General features: G+C 37.2%; 1 protein-coding gene across 1 annotated transcript; it reads right to left on the bottom strand.

The window, feature by feature from the left end:
- Positions 1–1293: 1293 nt before the first annotated feature.
- Positions 1294–9605, bottom strand: LOC130717469 (folate-biopterin transporter 1, chloroplastic). The gene is made up of 9 exons (XM_057567701.1): positions 9257–9605; positions 8718–8953; positions 8115–8179; positions 7824–7986; positions 7228–7376; positions 6888–7142; positions 6602–6770; positions 6419–6511; positions 1294–2212 (listed from the first exon to the last, which is right to left on the bottom strand). The coding sequence occupies exons 1-9, from the start codon at positions 9486–9488 to the stop codon at positions 1913–1915; spliced, it is 1662 nt and encodes a 553-aa protein (XP_057423684.1). The 5' UTR covers positions 9489–9605; the 3' UTR covers positions 1294–1912.
- Positions 9606–13102: the final 3497 nt, after the last annotated feature.

Genomic DNA, 13102 nt, shown 5'->3' with positions numbered 1-13102 from the left:
CAATTATATTGTTTGCTGAGTAAAATGACAGAGTGAGTATGTAGGCGTATGATATATGTTTTCATCTGACATTCAACAAGTTAAGCTTCACAGACTCTGACTAAGTGGTTGAGTGTTCTTTACCTCATTGTTCTAATAAAAACTTGTGTACTTTCAGAATAAGGTAAGTGGACCGGTGTATTATCTACGCTTCAAGCCTAATGATCTCAAGTAGGGGTGTGTTAGAAGGATAACTGGTTTATGAGAGAATACTTGATCACTGATTTTGTACCAACAGGTTAAGGCTTCTGTACACAAACTAGGGTTCCTTAATTAGCGACTGTTAAAAACCGCCGCCAAATCATAAGTCGATTGAATGTTACGTGTGAGTAACATTTTCGTTCTTTTTTGGCTGATGAACAATAATTGATTATCTAGGTCAATGGTTCAAGCAAGAGGGCTAAGAGCCAAGCAAGCACTAACTATCAGCCCCTTTGCCGGGGAACCCTGTCCTCATTTAACTGATTAATGTTTTGAGAAGGGCTCCATTGAATGTTGATAATTAGCGGTGTAAACCCGTGTGAATGTGATTGTGTGCCCAGGAACCAGACCACTATGGCTCCAAAGGTTTGTTTGATGTATGTTGTATGACCCACTTGTCAACTTACTTGGATGACTAAGAAACAGTGAACAATGATTAGGCATAGAATGACCCACCATGTGCACACTACCTGTAACATCATCCACCATCCACAACATGTGAAGCCGCCAAATCCGAAGAAGCTAGATTGGATTCATCTCCTTTTCTTCCTCGTGGATCGAGATTATTGTCTTATATTTTAGATACTCCCCTAGCTTTTATTAATCTTTTATTCTGATGGCAACTGAACTCATATCTAATGGCTATATGCAGTAAACTGAAAGTTTACCCATTAGATGGACTTGCTCTGGAGGCAAAGATGTGCAATTCACAAGTTAAGACATTACTAAATAGTTAGAAATGAATCATAAGCTACAAGCTTACTCTACTCTATTTGACACTTAACCTTTTAGTAAAAAAGATTGCAAATCTTAAAAATCAAACTTCTGACCAGTTGATATTGAAAGCTCTAGTATAATAATGCATTATTTTGTACCTAGAAACAATGAAACAGTATAATCCTCTATTTTACCATATATGAGATTATTAACTACGTGTCTGTCTGAAAACCCAGTAGTTTTTCACATTTGGGGAAGTGATTCTGAAAAAAACTACCATGGATAACTTTTGTGGAGAGATAAGTGATTCTAGAAGGATTCAAAATAAACTCAACATGGTGTAAGCACCCAGGATAATGATTTACCACTCGGGTGTAGTGAACTTTCTCTCCACAGTCCACACCATACAAGAAAAAGAAACCACAAAGAAAAACATATTTTGCCTACCTTAGGTAACTGCCAATTACAGTTTATCACACAACAGATAGGCCTGAACCTCAATTTCCATTGTCAAATGATGATTATTGGCTCATACATACAAAGGCCGAGTTCTTACAGAGAAGGCCACATGACTAAACAAAAACGAGAAAGTATAGTACAAAGGAAACCTGTGTATGTTCTGACGGGACTGGTACTTTGTCGTTGATGGCCAGTACTGTCTTTGTTTACTTTGGAGCATGATATGAAGCATAGTTTCAAGGTTCTTCAAACAGTGCTTTCGCAACAATATCAGTCAGCTTTGTTTGGAGGTGAAATTTGATCTGAGTGTTATTCAAGCCTATAATCAAAATGGCTTAAAACAAGGCCATGGTAGCAACTTTAGCATCATTTATATACAAAATTATCTTTCTGCATGTGTGAGTTGTGTCTGTTGAATTTGCAAGCATTGATAGCAAAACTTGGGTACAGCTTGGTAAGGAGACAACCCTTGGAAGGATTGTGCAAACAACCAGAATCAGTTAGACTTCATCTCAACATCAGAATTTTCCTTAGGATTCACATCAGGATTGTCCTCAGGGAGAAGACCAAGAAGAGGCAGAGGCAATAATGAGCTAAGATTGCAAAGGATTATCAGAGCTGCCAAGTTATCAAATCTGTCCTTGGTAATTCCAAATACTTGTGTCAAGCCTGCACCTATCAATCCCCCAAGGACACTCCCTCCATTAGATACGGACATGAGAGTTGCGAAAAGAGTTGCCTCCATTCCCTCGGGACATAATCTTGCTGCTAGAACGAGAACAGGCATGAAAGAAGCCTGAAAAGAACAACTAATTAGATGCAGGAAAAATATTGTGTACAAACAAAATATATAATAGCTGAATGGTAGGATCGAAGCCCAAGAAAAAGGTTATTCATGAGGTGAATGATGATATTGCCTATATCACGGCATACACTGGAACTAATTATCTCTCCTAAATCATAAAAAAGATCAATATTGCCTTACCATTTCCAAACTATAATCAGAAATATATTCCCCCTTTAAATTTACTTTTGCATAAGGAAGGCGTGAATCCTCAAAAAGCTGGTTGAGGATTCCCTCTTTTTTAATGTCAAAAAGGAAGAAAAAAGCAACTACATTTTAGCATGATTAGCCCTAAAAAACCATGGAAATCATGTATCACAAATAAGCAGTCTGCAAAGGAAGGTCCCCATTTATGTGTGGTTTCTTTTCAGACATTACAACTACAAATGTCCAATTGAAGCTTCAATTTATTACAAATATATAAATTTTAAGGGTCTGGTAAATCCCTCAAAAGCTTCTTTTAAAAGAACTCTGGTGACCTAATGCTTCTTGCAAGGCCCTTTTGGCGGCTTTTAGAGGGGTAAAGACTAAAGATTCATGGAAGTGAGATGCAAGCACAATGCATGATTAAGGTTACAATGAAATACTAAAAAGCATGGTCCACATGTAAATATGGTGAAAATTGAGATACATATAAAGCTGCCACAAAAAATACAAAGAAGGTGGTGAGCCAAATAAGAGTTAGAGCATTTGAAAGGTTACGCCAACTCTTAGAAACCAAAGCTGGGAAATGAAATATTTGTAAGCTCGCTAAAGATAAAGAAAGAATGACAGGACAATTAATATAGGATATGAAGGAAAGGTGGTAGAGTTACTTCCACAAGCTATTTGTTGAAGTACACATGTTACTATTGAAATTTAATACGCTAAAAGAAACATTCAAGAGGATGGCTAATGGCAAACCAGTTGGACTGGATAATATACATATTAAGTTATGGAAGGGTCCAAGAGAGAGGACTTAAGATGACTCAAAAAGATGTTTGACGAGATTATGAAGTCTAAGGTCAGGCCAAATGTCAGGAGAAGTACTTTAATCCTTGCTATAAGAACAAAGCTGGAATACAAGCATGTTCAAATTATAGAAGGATTAAGTTCATGAATCATACTATGAAAGTATAGGTTAGGTTGATTTTAGATTTGAAGTAAGAAAATATTAGATTTTAACTGTGATGGCAGAAACATCAATGAATTTTTAGTTCAAACAGAGTAAGACAAATTAAATGTGTGAAACCTCTCTTAGAATTTAGGTTAGGCCTAACTTTACCCCAAAAACTGGCTCAGGCGTGAGGGTTGTTTTATTATACCTTTTATAAGTGTTGAATATCTATTAAGATTTAGTTTATTATTAGTCTTATCTCATAGAGATATAGTTAAGATTTGTTTATGTATTTTAGATTAGTATCTATTTAAATAGAGATGATATCTATTTAAATAGAGATAGGATTAGATAGATTTAGTTTCTCTTTATCTCTTTGTTAGTCTATATATATTGTAGTCCAGTCAAGTATTATCAATGAAATATAGATATATTTTATCAAATTCAAGTTGGTATCAGAGCGCAAGTTTCGATCCTACCGCTGTGAGGGGGCTCCTCCCCCGTGAGCCCCCTCATGGTGACTTTCCAAATCTTTCTGGATTTATTTTTCGTACTTTGCTTCCGCTTGTTAGTTCTAGCCGTTTTCTTACGGCCTCGTTTCTTTCTGATTATGGTCCCCTTTGTCTTGGAACCCTAGTAATGTTCAGCCACTATCAATGTCCTTCCACGCGCCGTCTTCTTCTCAGCGAGTGAGTTACACTCGCGCCACCCTCCAAGCATCCTTTCGCCGTCGCAATTGCACAGACAAGGTCGTCTACCCCTCCTGGTGCTGTTTCAGGGGTCCTTTTGCCCAGATCCAGAGTATTGTTTGTTGTTCTTGGATGCCTACTTCAGATTTTTCTATTTATGTGCATGTGTGAACTTACTTTATCGTTATGTGGTGGTAAAGCTTCAGAAGAGGTTTTTGTTGGAGCTTTCCTTTCTATTTCATCAACAGCAGTGGTATTGAAGTTTTGATGGAAAAGAACACTACTAATGCCCTTCATCTTGTGATTCTCCTATGATTTCTTCGTCAATTTCCTTCTTTGCCAATTCATATACTGAATTTTCAGTATAGAAATCACAAAAAGATCATTACATTTGTGGCGATCAAAATCAGTTTTTCATAAATTAATGTGTTCACAGTGATGAAGTGTTCGACCAACATCATTACAATTCTGGTTCATGACAAGGTTGAGATTTCCTTGATGCAACAGTTTGAGCAATTTCAGATTTCGCAGATTCACTAACATTGTGTTTGGCAGCAGTAGCTTTTCTCCGCAAGTTAATTATATTTGTTGCAAGCTATGCATATGACATATATGCTCTAGCTTGAGGGGAAGATCTGGAAATATCTTAATTATATTTGTTACAAGCTATGCATATGACATATATGCTCTAGCTTGAGGGGAAGTGTTGGATATTGCTAAATATCCTAATAAAGACCACAATCAACACCTTCGACAATCGTTACCCTTTGTTGCTGGTTTGGTGGAGGTTGTATTGAAGAAGTGTTTGGTTGGATCTAATTGTATTGCGCTGCTACACTATTGATAGTCTTTGAATGTTGCATGTGATTGCAAGAATTGAAATTCTTCTCCTTGGCAATTGGCAATGGTAATTCGTTTGTTTGGTGAAGGGTTGCATTGTTTAGATCTCCGGTGTAAAGGATTTTATTGTTTGGCTCTGTTTTGAGGTGTTGTGCCGCCACCGTGGTGATCGTCCGGTCCAACTCTTCTAGTTTGGTTCGTGAGTCTGCTGTGTTTACTCATCTGCGATGTTTCTCGCTGTTTGAGATCTTAGTTTGCGTCTCATGGTTCGAGATGCTCTTATTACAATGATCTTGGCTGACTTTATGCAATTTGGTTTGGTTTGGTTTTGGAGGTGACAGTGTCACCTTCGTTTGTTTTGTCTCGATTGTTTGGTTTTCTGGTTTTAGGGCTTCAGCTGCAGGTTGCGCTGACCCTGTTTGGTTTTCTGGTTTTAGGGCTTCAGCTGCGAGTTGCGTTGGCCCACTCTCTAATGTTTGAGAGTTGTCTGTGTCAAAGTTGACACCATTGTTTGTCTTATAAGCCATCAATCGATTGACTTCAAGTATGTTTTATTTCTGTTTGGTTGTTGTTGGTGAGTTGTTGCTTCAGCTTTGTTTTGTTTTCGGGCGTATTGTTGCTGGTTTTTCGCCCTTGTTTGCTGGCTCAGCTACCCTACGACACTCCAGAAGAATTGGTTTTTGTCTTGCATCAATTTCAGCCATATCAAGTATGAGAAGTTGTCTTTATCGTGCCCATGGATTTAGCAGAAGTTCGAAAGATTATTCAATTTCAAGTATGAGAAGTTGTCTCTTGCCGCCATGGATTTACTAAAAGTTTGAAAGGTTATTCAATTCAGAGATTTGCCAAGCCCGTCATTAATAAGGGATATCTATTAAGATAATTTTCTTCTTGGGTTCGATTTGTTACAAGCTTAAAGCTAAGTAAGCTTTAGCTTGAGAGGGAGTGTTGAATATCTATTAAGATTTAGTTTATTATTAGTCTTATCTCATAGAGATATAGTTAAGATTTGTTTATGTATTTTAGATTAGTATCTATTTAAATAGAGATGATATCTATTTAAATAGAGATAGGATTAGATAGATTTAGTTTCTCTTTATCTCTTTGTTAGTCTATATATATTGTAGTCAAGTCAAGTATTATCAATGAAATATAGATATATTTTATCAAATTCAAGTATAAGGACTATTTCTGGCAGACCTGTAGTCAATGTGAGACCTCAACACATCTTCACGCCACTCATTTATGGGTGGCACAATAAAAAAATTTAGGATAAACTCTAATATCAACTTAAAATTTGGGTTATGCTAAACTCTACCCCAAAAGTAAGCTCAGGGGTAAAGATTGCTCTACCATTTATAAGGATTATTACGAGCATATCTCTAGTCAATGTGGACCTTAGCGCCCACTCTATTTATTTATTGTCAAACACCAGAAACCTTATCAATAACAACTATACTAGATAGAGGAAGTGTGTTTCCCAAAGAGCAGTATTTGTAATATGACTAATGAATAAAAGAAGATAATGATAACCTGACTCAAGACTGTGAGAATTAGTGAATCACCAACTGCAAACCACTCATCACTTATGCCCAATTTCCGATTTAGTCCAGTAACCAGGAAAACCTGACAAGAGGTTAAAAACATTAGAAAGATGTTTAGAAAACTCTGTTCAGATTGAAAATATCTAAACAAGCTATGAAACATACAACTAACCTGAGTCATACCAAGAGCTGAACCTAAAAGGGTAGTTGCAAGAAATATTTTCCGTAAAGGAACACTCTTCAGAAATCCATTATAAAGTCCAACACCAAGCAGAGATGCAATGGAGGTAACAAGCTTGACACGTCCTAAAAACTCAGGAGTGAAACCAAGAGAATTTGTGCTGAAAGGGATAAGGATTATTTAAAGTTGAAGTAAGGATATGCACTGATTAGAGAACAACATGACATGAAGCTCATAACACACAGTAAATAATGGTCTATTCACATAATGGACGTACGTAAAGTAGAACATAGCAGAGTCAGATTGCGGAGTTGCTTGCCACAAGAAAATAAACAGAGTGGGGAGAAAAACACCGGGCTGTCGTACAGCACCCCACAGCTCAATAATGCTTTGTTTTGAACTTTCCAAAAACTCAGGCCTGGCAAAAGGAAGGTTTTGCCCTCTTGTTGTACCAAGCATAGGTTGTTCTTTAACAAGAACAGCAACTGCGGAAGTTATTAGTGGAAGCAATGCTGTGACACCAAAAACAAACCTGGAACAGTGCACATTTATTAGAAAAAAAAAAAAACTGCCATCAGTAATCAAAAGTATCTTGATTCACAAACTTCTTTCAGTACCTTACTCCATATTTATCCAGCAAAGACCCACTGAAGTAGGAGCTCACAATTCCACCAAAAGCTGAAGAACCCCAACATAAAGATTGCAGAGAACCTGAAGTGCTTTGTGACTCACCACGCGCCCTCTCCACAACCATCGAATCTACAACCTAAAAGACAGCTTAGTGTCTGACATAGTTCTCAAAACGTTCAACTTATAGAAGATGATAAAACACTAAAGTCATAATATCATAGGCTTCTAGGAGCAAGACAGATGAAATTGTATGAAAGGTAAGTGCGTCAAAGCTTGAAGCACAATGAGGAAGAATTAAAAGCCACAAAGGTACTTCAATATGTCAATTCACAATAAAAAGAATGATAGACCGATAACAAATTTGTTGATAACATAAATTTAAATGAATAAGTTGATATTCTGAAAATATTAAATTCCATCATCTCCATTTTTACCATGTAAGATTTTTTTTTGGTGAAGCGCTCAATAATATCCTTAAAAATCTCATTCATTATCAGCACATGGAATTGACAAACATTATCCATAATTAAATGATTCCAGATTAGAAAAAAACAGTGTGAATTACAAAGCAGGAGACACTCACTACATCTGAGAAGGCAACAGAAAGAGATCCGAGAAGTATGCAAATAGCAGCACTATATTTGCTGTCAACAAGAGTACACATCAAACTCCAGGAAAGTGCACCAAGTAGCCCTGATAAAACTAGGTATGACCTTCTCCGATAACCAAAAAGGGGGATAGAATCACTGCATGCCACAGTTATAGTTTCAATAACAAAGCAATGAAAGCATTAGTCCATGTGAGAGACAAATGATGGCAAAATAATTAAGTTACCACTAAAGGAAGAGGGAAAATTGATGCAGTTTAGACTCACCTAATAAACCCGTAAAGTGGTTTGACAAGCCAAGGTAATGCAGATAAACCAGTAATCACAGCTGCCTAGTCAATATATGTCACAAGTCAGTCCTTCAAAAGCTAATGTATAATTGATTCCATAAAGAAAAAAAAAACAGAATCTCAAGGAAACACCATCACTTTTTGGTTTCTACATTTGACCCAGTAAGAATATCTAAGAAATCATTCATAACATTACTATTGTACCTTAGAATATCTCAAAGTATCTTGTGTGATCTCTTAAAAGCAGTTTCCATATCTCATTATATTTCCTGGTTTGTTTCTAGATTTGATTGATAAGGACTACTAGAGTTAACACATCACATGTTATCCTCACATCATTATATACAAGAGAATAATATCCATATTTCATAGTCTCTTTCGTCTCACTTCTTTCTCCATTAACTGAATCGGTGAATCCCTATTATTTTAGCACACAGAAGCAAAGGCTAACATTTAACTGATCACACCTTGGATTAGGTAAACGGGCACAACTAATAAAATTCAAACAAAAATAATCAAAACATGAGTGAATTACATACTAATGAAACCATGAGCCGAATAACTAACTAAGAAGACATACCTCAGCAGGGTCGAGATGCAAATCATCTTTTAAATAAAAGTTGACAGCTAGCCTTGCAAGTCCTAAAACTCCTTGAACAAAATATACCATGGCAATAGCAACAGTATCTGGGGATAACTCTACCCCAAACAACGTCATGCTACCCATACCATATCTGCCTTTCCTCTTCTCAATTTTACTAGCAGAGGAAACCTCTATCTCTGTCTCAGTTGTTACCATATCCCCTTTTCCTGCACCTGCCATAAAAATCCAACAATTCAGCAACCAATAATTTACCTTTTTTTAGAAGTTGCATACTACATATTGGATAAAACAAGCAAAGGTGCCAATTTAATCTGTAAGCTAATCCTTCATACAATAAAAACTTAGCATATTTGCATACACATTTATATGTTCATCTTTTAAATATATATTGAAGCTTAATCTAAATAATAAACTACTTAGAATTAGAAACTTATAGAATTTTGCAAACAAGCTTGACTGAAGAAACGGTATGAAAGACGCGAATTGGAAGGAGGAGGATTTTGAACTTTACTTACCGGTTCGAGGAGCGAGGAAAGGGTCGGCATCATCATCGTTGTGGAGCCGGAAAGAGGACCCTGACCTCGGAACGGTGCCGGACATTTCAGATTCCGGCTGGTTTCGATGGGTTCTCCGGCGGAATGGCGGTGAGTGCGCGACAATCGGGGCGGGGCGTAGGTGGGAGGGGTAAAAATTAAGAAATTTGGAGGGTAAGAACGGTATTAATGATGAAATATATACAGAAGTCATTTTATTTTTATTAATTAATGCAAATCTAATTCAGATTCAGAGTCACTCACACTCTCACAGTCACAGCTTGCAGCACAGCACCAGCCATAGTGTGTTTTTTTTGTTTTTTTTAGTTTATCCTGTTTAATAATGGTATTGTTATCTTCTTATGAATGGCGGTGCTTTAAATTGGACATTGTCTTTTTTTTTTAGCCAAAAATTGGACATTGTCATGGCAACAATTGCATTGGTCAGTGGTCAGCAAGGTAGTCAGAAGCGCGCTTTGAAGCGCTAAAGTGCACTAAAGCGCGCTTGAGGTGGCTATGTGCTTCAAAGCGCAACTAAGGGGGCGTTTAGAAGGTTGGGAAATACATTCTTGAGAATAATATTTTTGGGAATCCGATTAGTGAGAATATCATTCCTGAGTAAGACTTAAAGTGTGTTTGGTTAGGATTTAGGATTCCCGGGAATATTTTTAAATTTTATTTAATATAAAAATTCAAAAATTCAAAATGATAAAAAAAAATGATGGAATTTGTGAGTAGTGGGAAGTTACATTCACTTTCCTATGGGAATGCAAGATTCCCAACTCATTTCATGGGAATCAAATGACGGAAGTTATGGAAGTTATGTCATTCCCATAAATGTTTTATGCAGTGTTATCAGACTCGGACCGGTGATCGACTCGGTCGAGGCACTGGGTCAATGAGTCAATGGTTCAACCATTGGGTCACTGGTTGAACCGTTTGACTCGGTCGACACTAAAAAAAATTAAAAAAATTCATAATACCATAAAATATCACAAATACCACACACACAAATACCATATATTAAATTAAGAATAATATATATATATATATATATATATAAGTTGTTTCAAAAAATAATATATAAATGTATTCTGTTAGAAAAGTTATTAATTTTATCTCACTAAATTAATGACAATATATTAAAGATATATAAATTTAATCTCATACAACCACCATAAATTTTAAAACTTTGTATTAATATATGAATTTGAAGGTGCCTAATTTAAATGGAAACAAACAACCATCACGATAAGTCAATAGTACCATATCAAAATATATTCATAAAAAAACAAGAATGGAAAAAAAAAATAACAGCAGGCACGTTTGGGAGGAGTGGTTTTGTTCATTCATTAAGAGAAGCAAACAAACAAACAAAACAATAAGCATGTGCCAAGCCCAACACACACGTCCACACAGTAGGGCCAAAGATCCAACAATAAGCCAGGCCCGTGGACACACAGCAGGGCCTTTATTTTGTTTTCTTTAAAAAATTGCAAAACCCTAAATGTCAATCTTATTCTTTCTCTTTCTCCATCTGTTTCCAGCCGTTTCCTTCTTCTTCCAGGCACAACTGTTTCATCTCTTCTGCAGATTTCTAACAATTTCTAAATAATCCCCCACACCACATTTAATCTCCCCATGACCCTTCTTGCTGGCGCCCTCTCTTTTCTAATTTCACCTTAACCTTTCAATTTTGCCCATTTTCTCTTCTTCTTTTTTTCCCAAAAACTGACCTGTTCCAAAGAAAAAATTGTTTTTTTTTTCAGAGCTTGGGCAAAGGCCCTAGCTAGCCGGGCGGTAAATCCGCCCCTGGTGGCGGCGAAGGCTGAAGAGTGAAGAAGCGTACGAGATGTTGGATTGCAAGGAAGAATGGGTTTTCAGTTTAAGGAACCCTACACAGCTATACGGAAGGAAACGACGACAGTTCTGTTTCTGTATTTCAGTTTTTTTTTTTACATAACGAACCGGTCCAACCGTAAGGGCCGAGTCGCCGGTTTTTTACTAAACCGGCCGGTTTTTTCCGGTTCGCAGCGGGTGTATTGCATGACCGATCCGAAGCTCGGCTCGAACCGGCTTAGGGTCCGGTTCCCGGCTCAACCGGTTGAACCGGCCGGTTCGAGTCGAGTCTGATAACACTGGTTTTATGCCATTGCATCCAATTACCAACCTAATAACAAACGCGGGAATGTGATTCCCTACTGAAATTCTGGTTCTCGCACAGGACAGATGTCGAACGCGATGTTGGGACAATTGGTTCGACAATTGCACAACAGTACATAAATTAAATCAACGAAAAAAACACAGAGAATTGATAACCCAGTTCGGTGTCAAAACACCTACGTCTGGAGGATACCAATCCAGGAGTCAATCCACTATCTTAGTAATAGCTCTCAGGTCATACATGAAAGTCCCTCCTATACCTAAGTACTCCCCCTTAGTATAGAGCCTCTTCAATGTCTACCACTATTACAACAAGTGAATCTAGCTTAGCCCTTCTCCTCTAAGCTATGAGAAAACTTTCTCTAACCCCTAAAGACCACTGCCACAGCGATCAAGACATGTTTATCAATAAACAAGTTTGATGAGATTACAACTCAACTAAACATATCAACTTAGTACTTGCAATAGCACAGGAATCACTAAGTTGTTACAATACTCACAACAGGACTCAAATAATAAACCCTAAGATCAGTATATCACACTCAGAATCCCTGTTTTGCTAGGGTTTATAAACTCCTTTATATAGACGTTCACGTGAGGCTTGGATCTTCAATGGGCCGAACGTCATAGAGTCCACAACAGCACTTCTGGAAAGAATCTTCAAGGAATCAACTCTTACCAGAATAAAATAACAGAACCAAGTAAGTTTAAATTCAAACTTTGAGATATACTTGGTTCACACGTTATCAATCTTGTTACTTCAACCAAGATTAAAACAAACACGCCTTCAGAAGATAAAACGCACAGCATAGGATAAATCTTCTGAATCCCCTTACAGTCAGCAGCCCAACAAATAACTTGATTTCAGCGATTGAACCACCAACATACGTAAACACACCATGTTGTTCCAGATGTTGGAACATATGGTTGCACATCATGTTTTGAGCAAAATGCAGCCAATCAAAAGAACTACAATCTCCCCCTTTGGCAAATTTTGCCTAAAACATGAACTGAAGGCCAAACATGCACAAACAGCAGTACTCAAATAACATTAGCTAAAATGCAGACAAACAGCACAAACAGCAGTACTCAAATAACATTAGCTAAAATGCAGACAATCATAACAAAGGAACAACAATCTCCCCCTTTGTCAAATTTTAGCTAATACAATCCACTACCATAAAAACTCTTCAGAATACTTGCAGCTTGAATCATCAGAGAAGAGTAACCAGAATATATCAAGGTAGCACACTTCAACATAGTTATTTGCAGTAGCTATGCACAAACACAATCTCAGAACCATACTCCATACTCAGTGCAGTATTAAAACCATATCAGAGTTCAGCACAGCAGCACACACTTAACACCCTGTAAGCAGCAAGATGCTGCTCTAAAACAAGCACAACTGACCAGCAAACCTCTTCACAGTAGCAAGCTACCACAGACACAAACACAGCAGCACAAACTACACATACTATTACTCCCCCTTATTAGCACAATTTGACAAAGGTAGTTAGATGAAACCAGGAAACATGTTAAGACTAAATCCACAAATGCTTACCAGAGATGACCATTGTAGGCAGCCAAAGTGCACATAACAGATAGTCATAGAGTTATGACAACCCAACATCAGCAAGAAATTCCATGATATCCTTGCACTTCATA

Source organism: Lotus japonicus, chromosome 5 (assembly GCF_012489685.1).
Source record: "Lotus japonicus ecotype B-129 chromosome 5, LjGifu_v1.2".
Lineage (NCBI taxonomy): Eukaryota > Viridiplantae > Streptophyta > Magnoliopsida > Fabales > Fabaceae > Lotus > Lotus japonicus.
The sequence above is the reverse complement of the archived record's forward strand: the minus strand, read 5'-3'. Positions and strand labels throughout refer to the sequence as shown.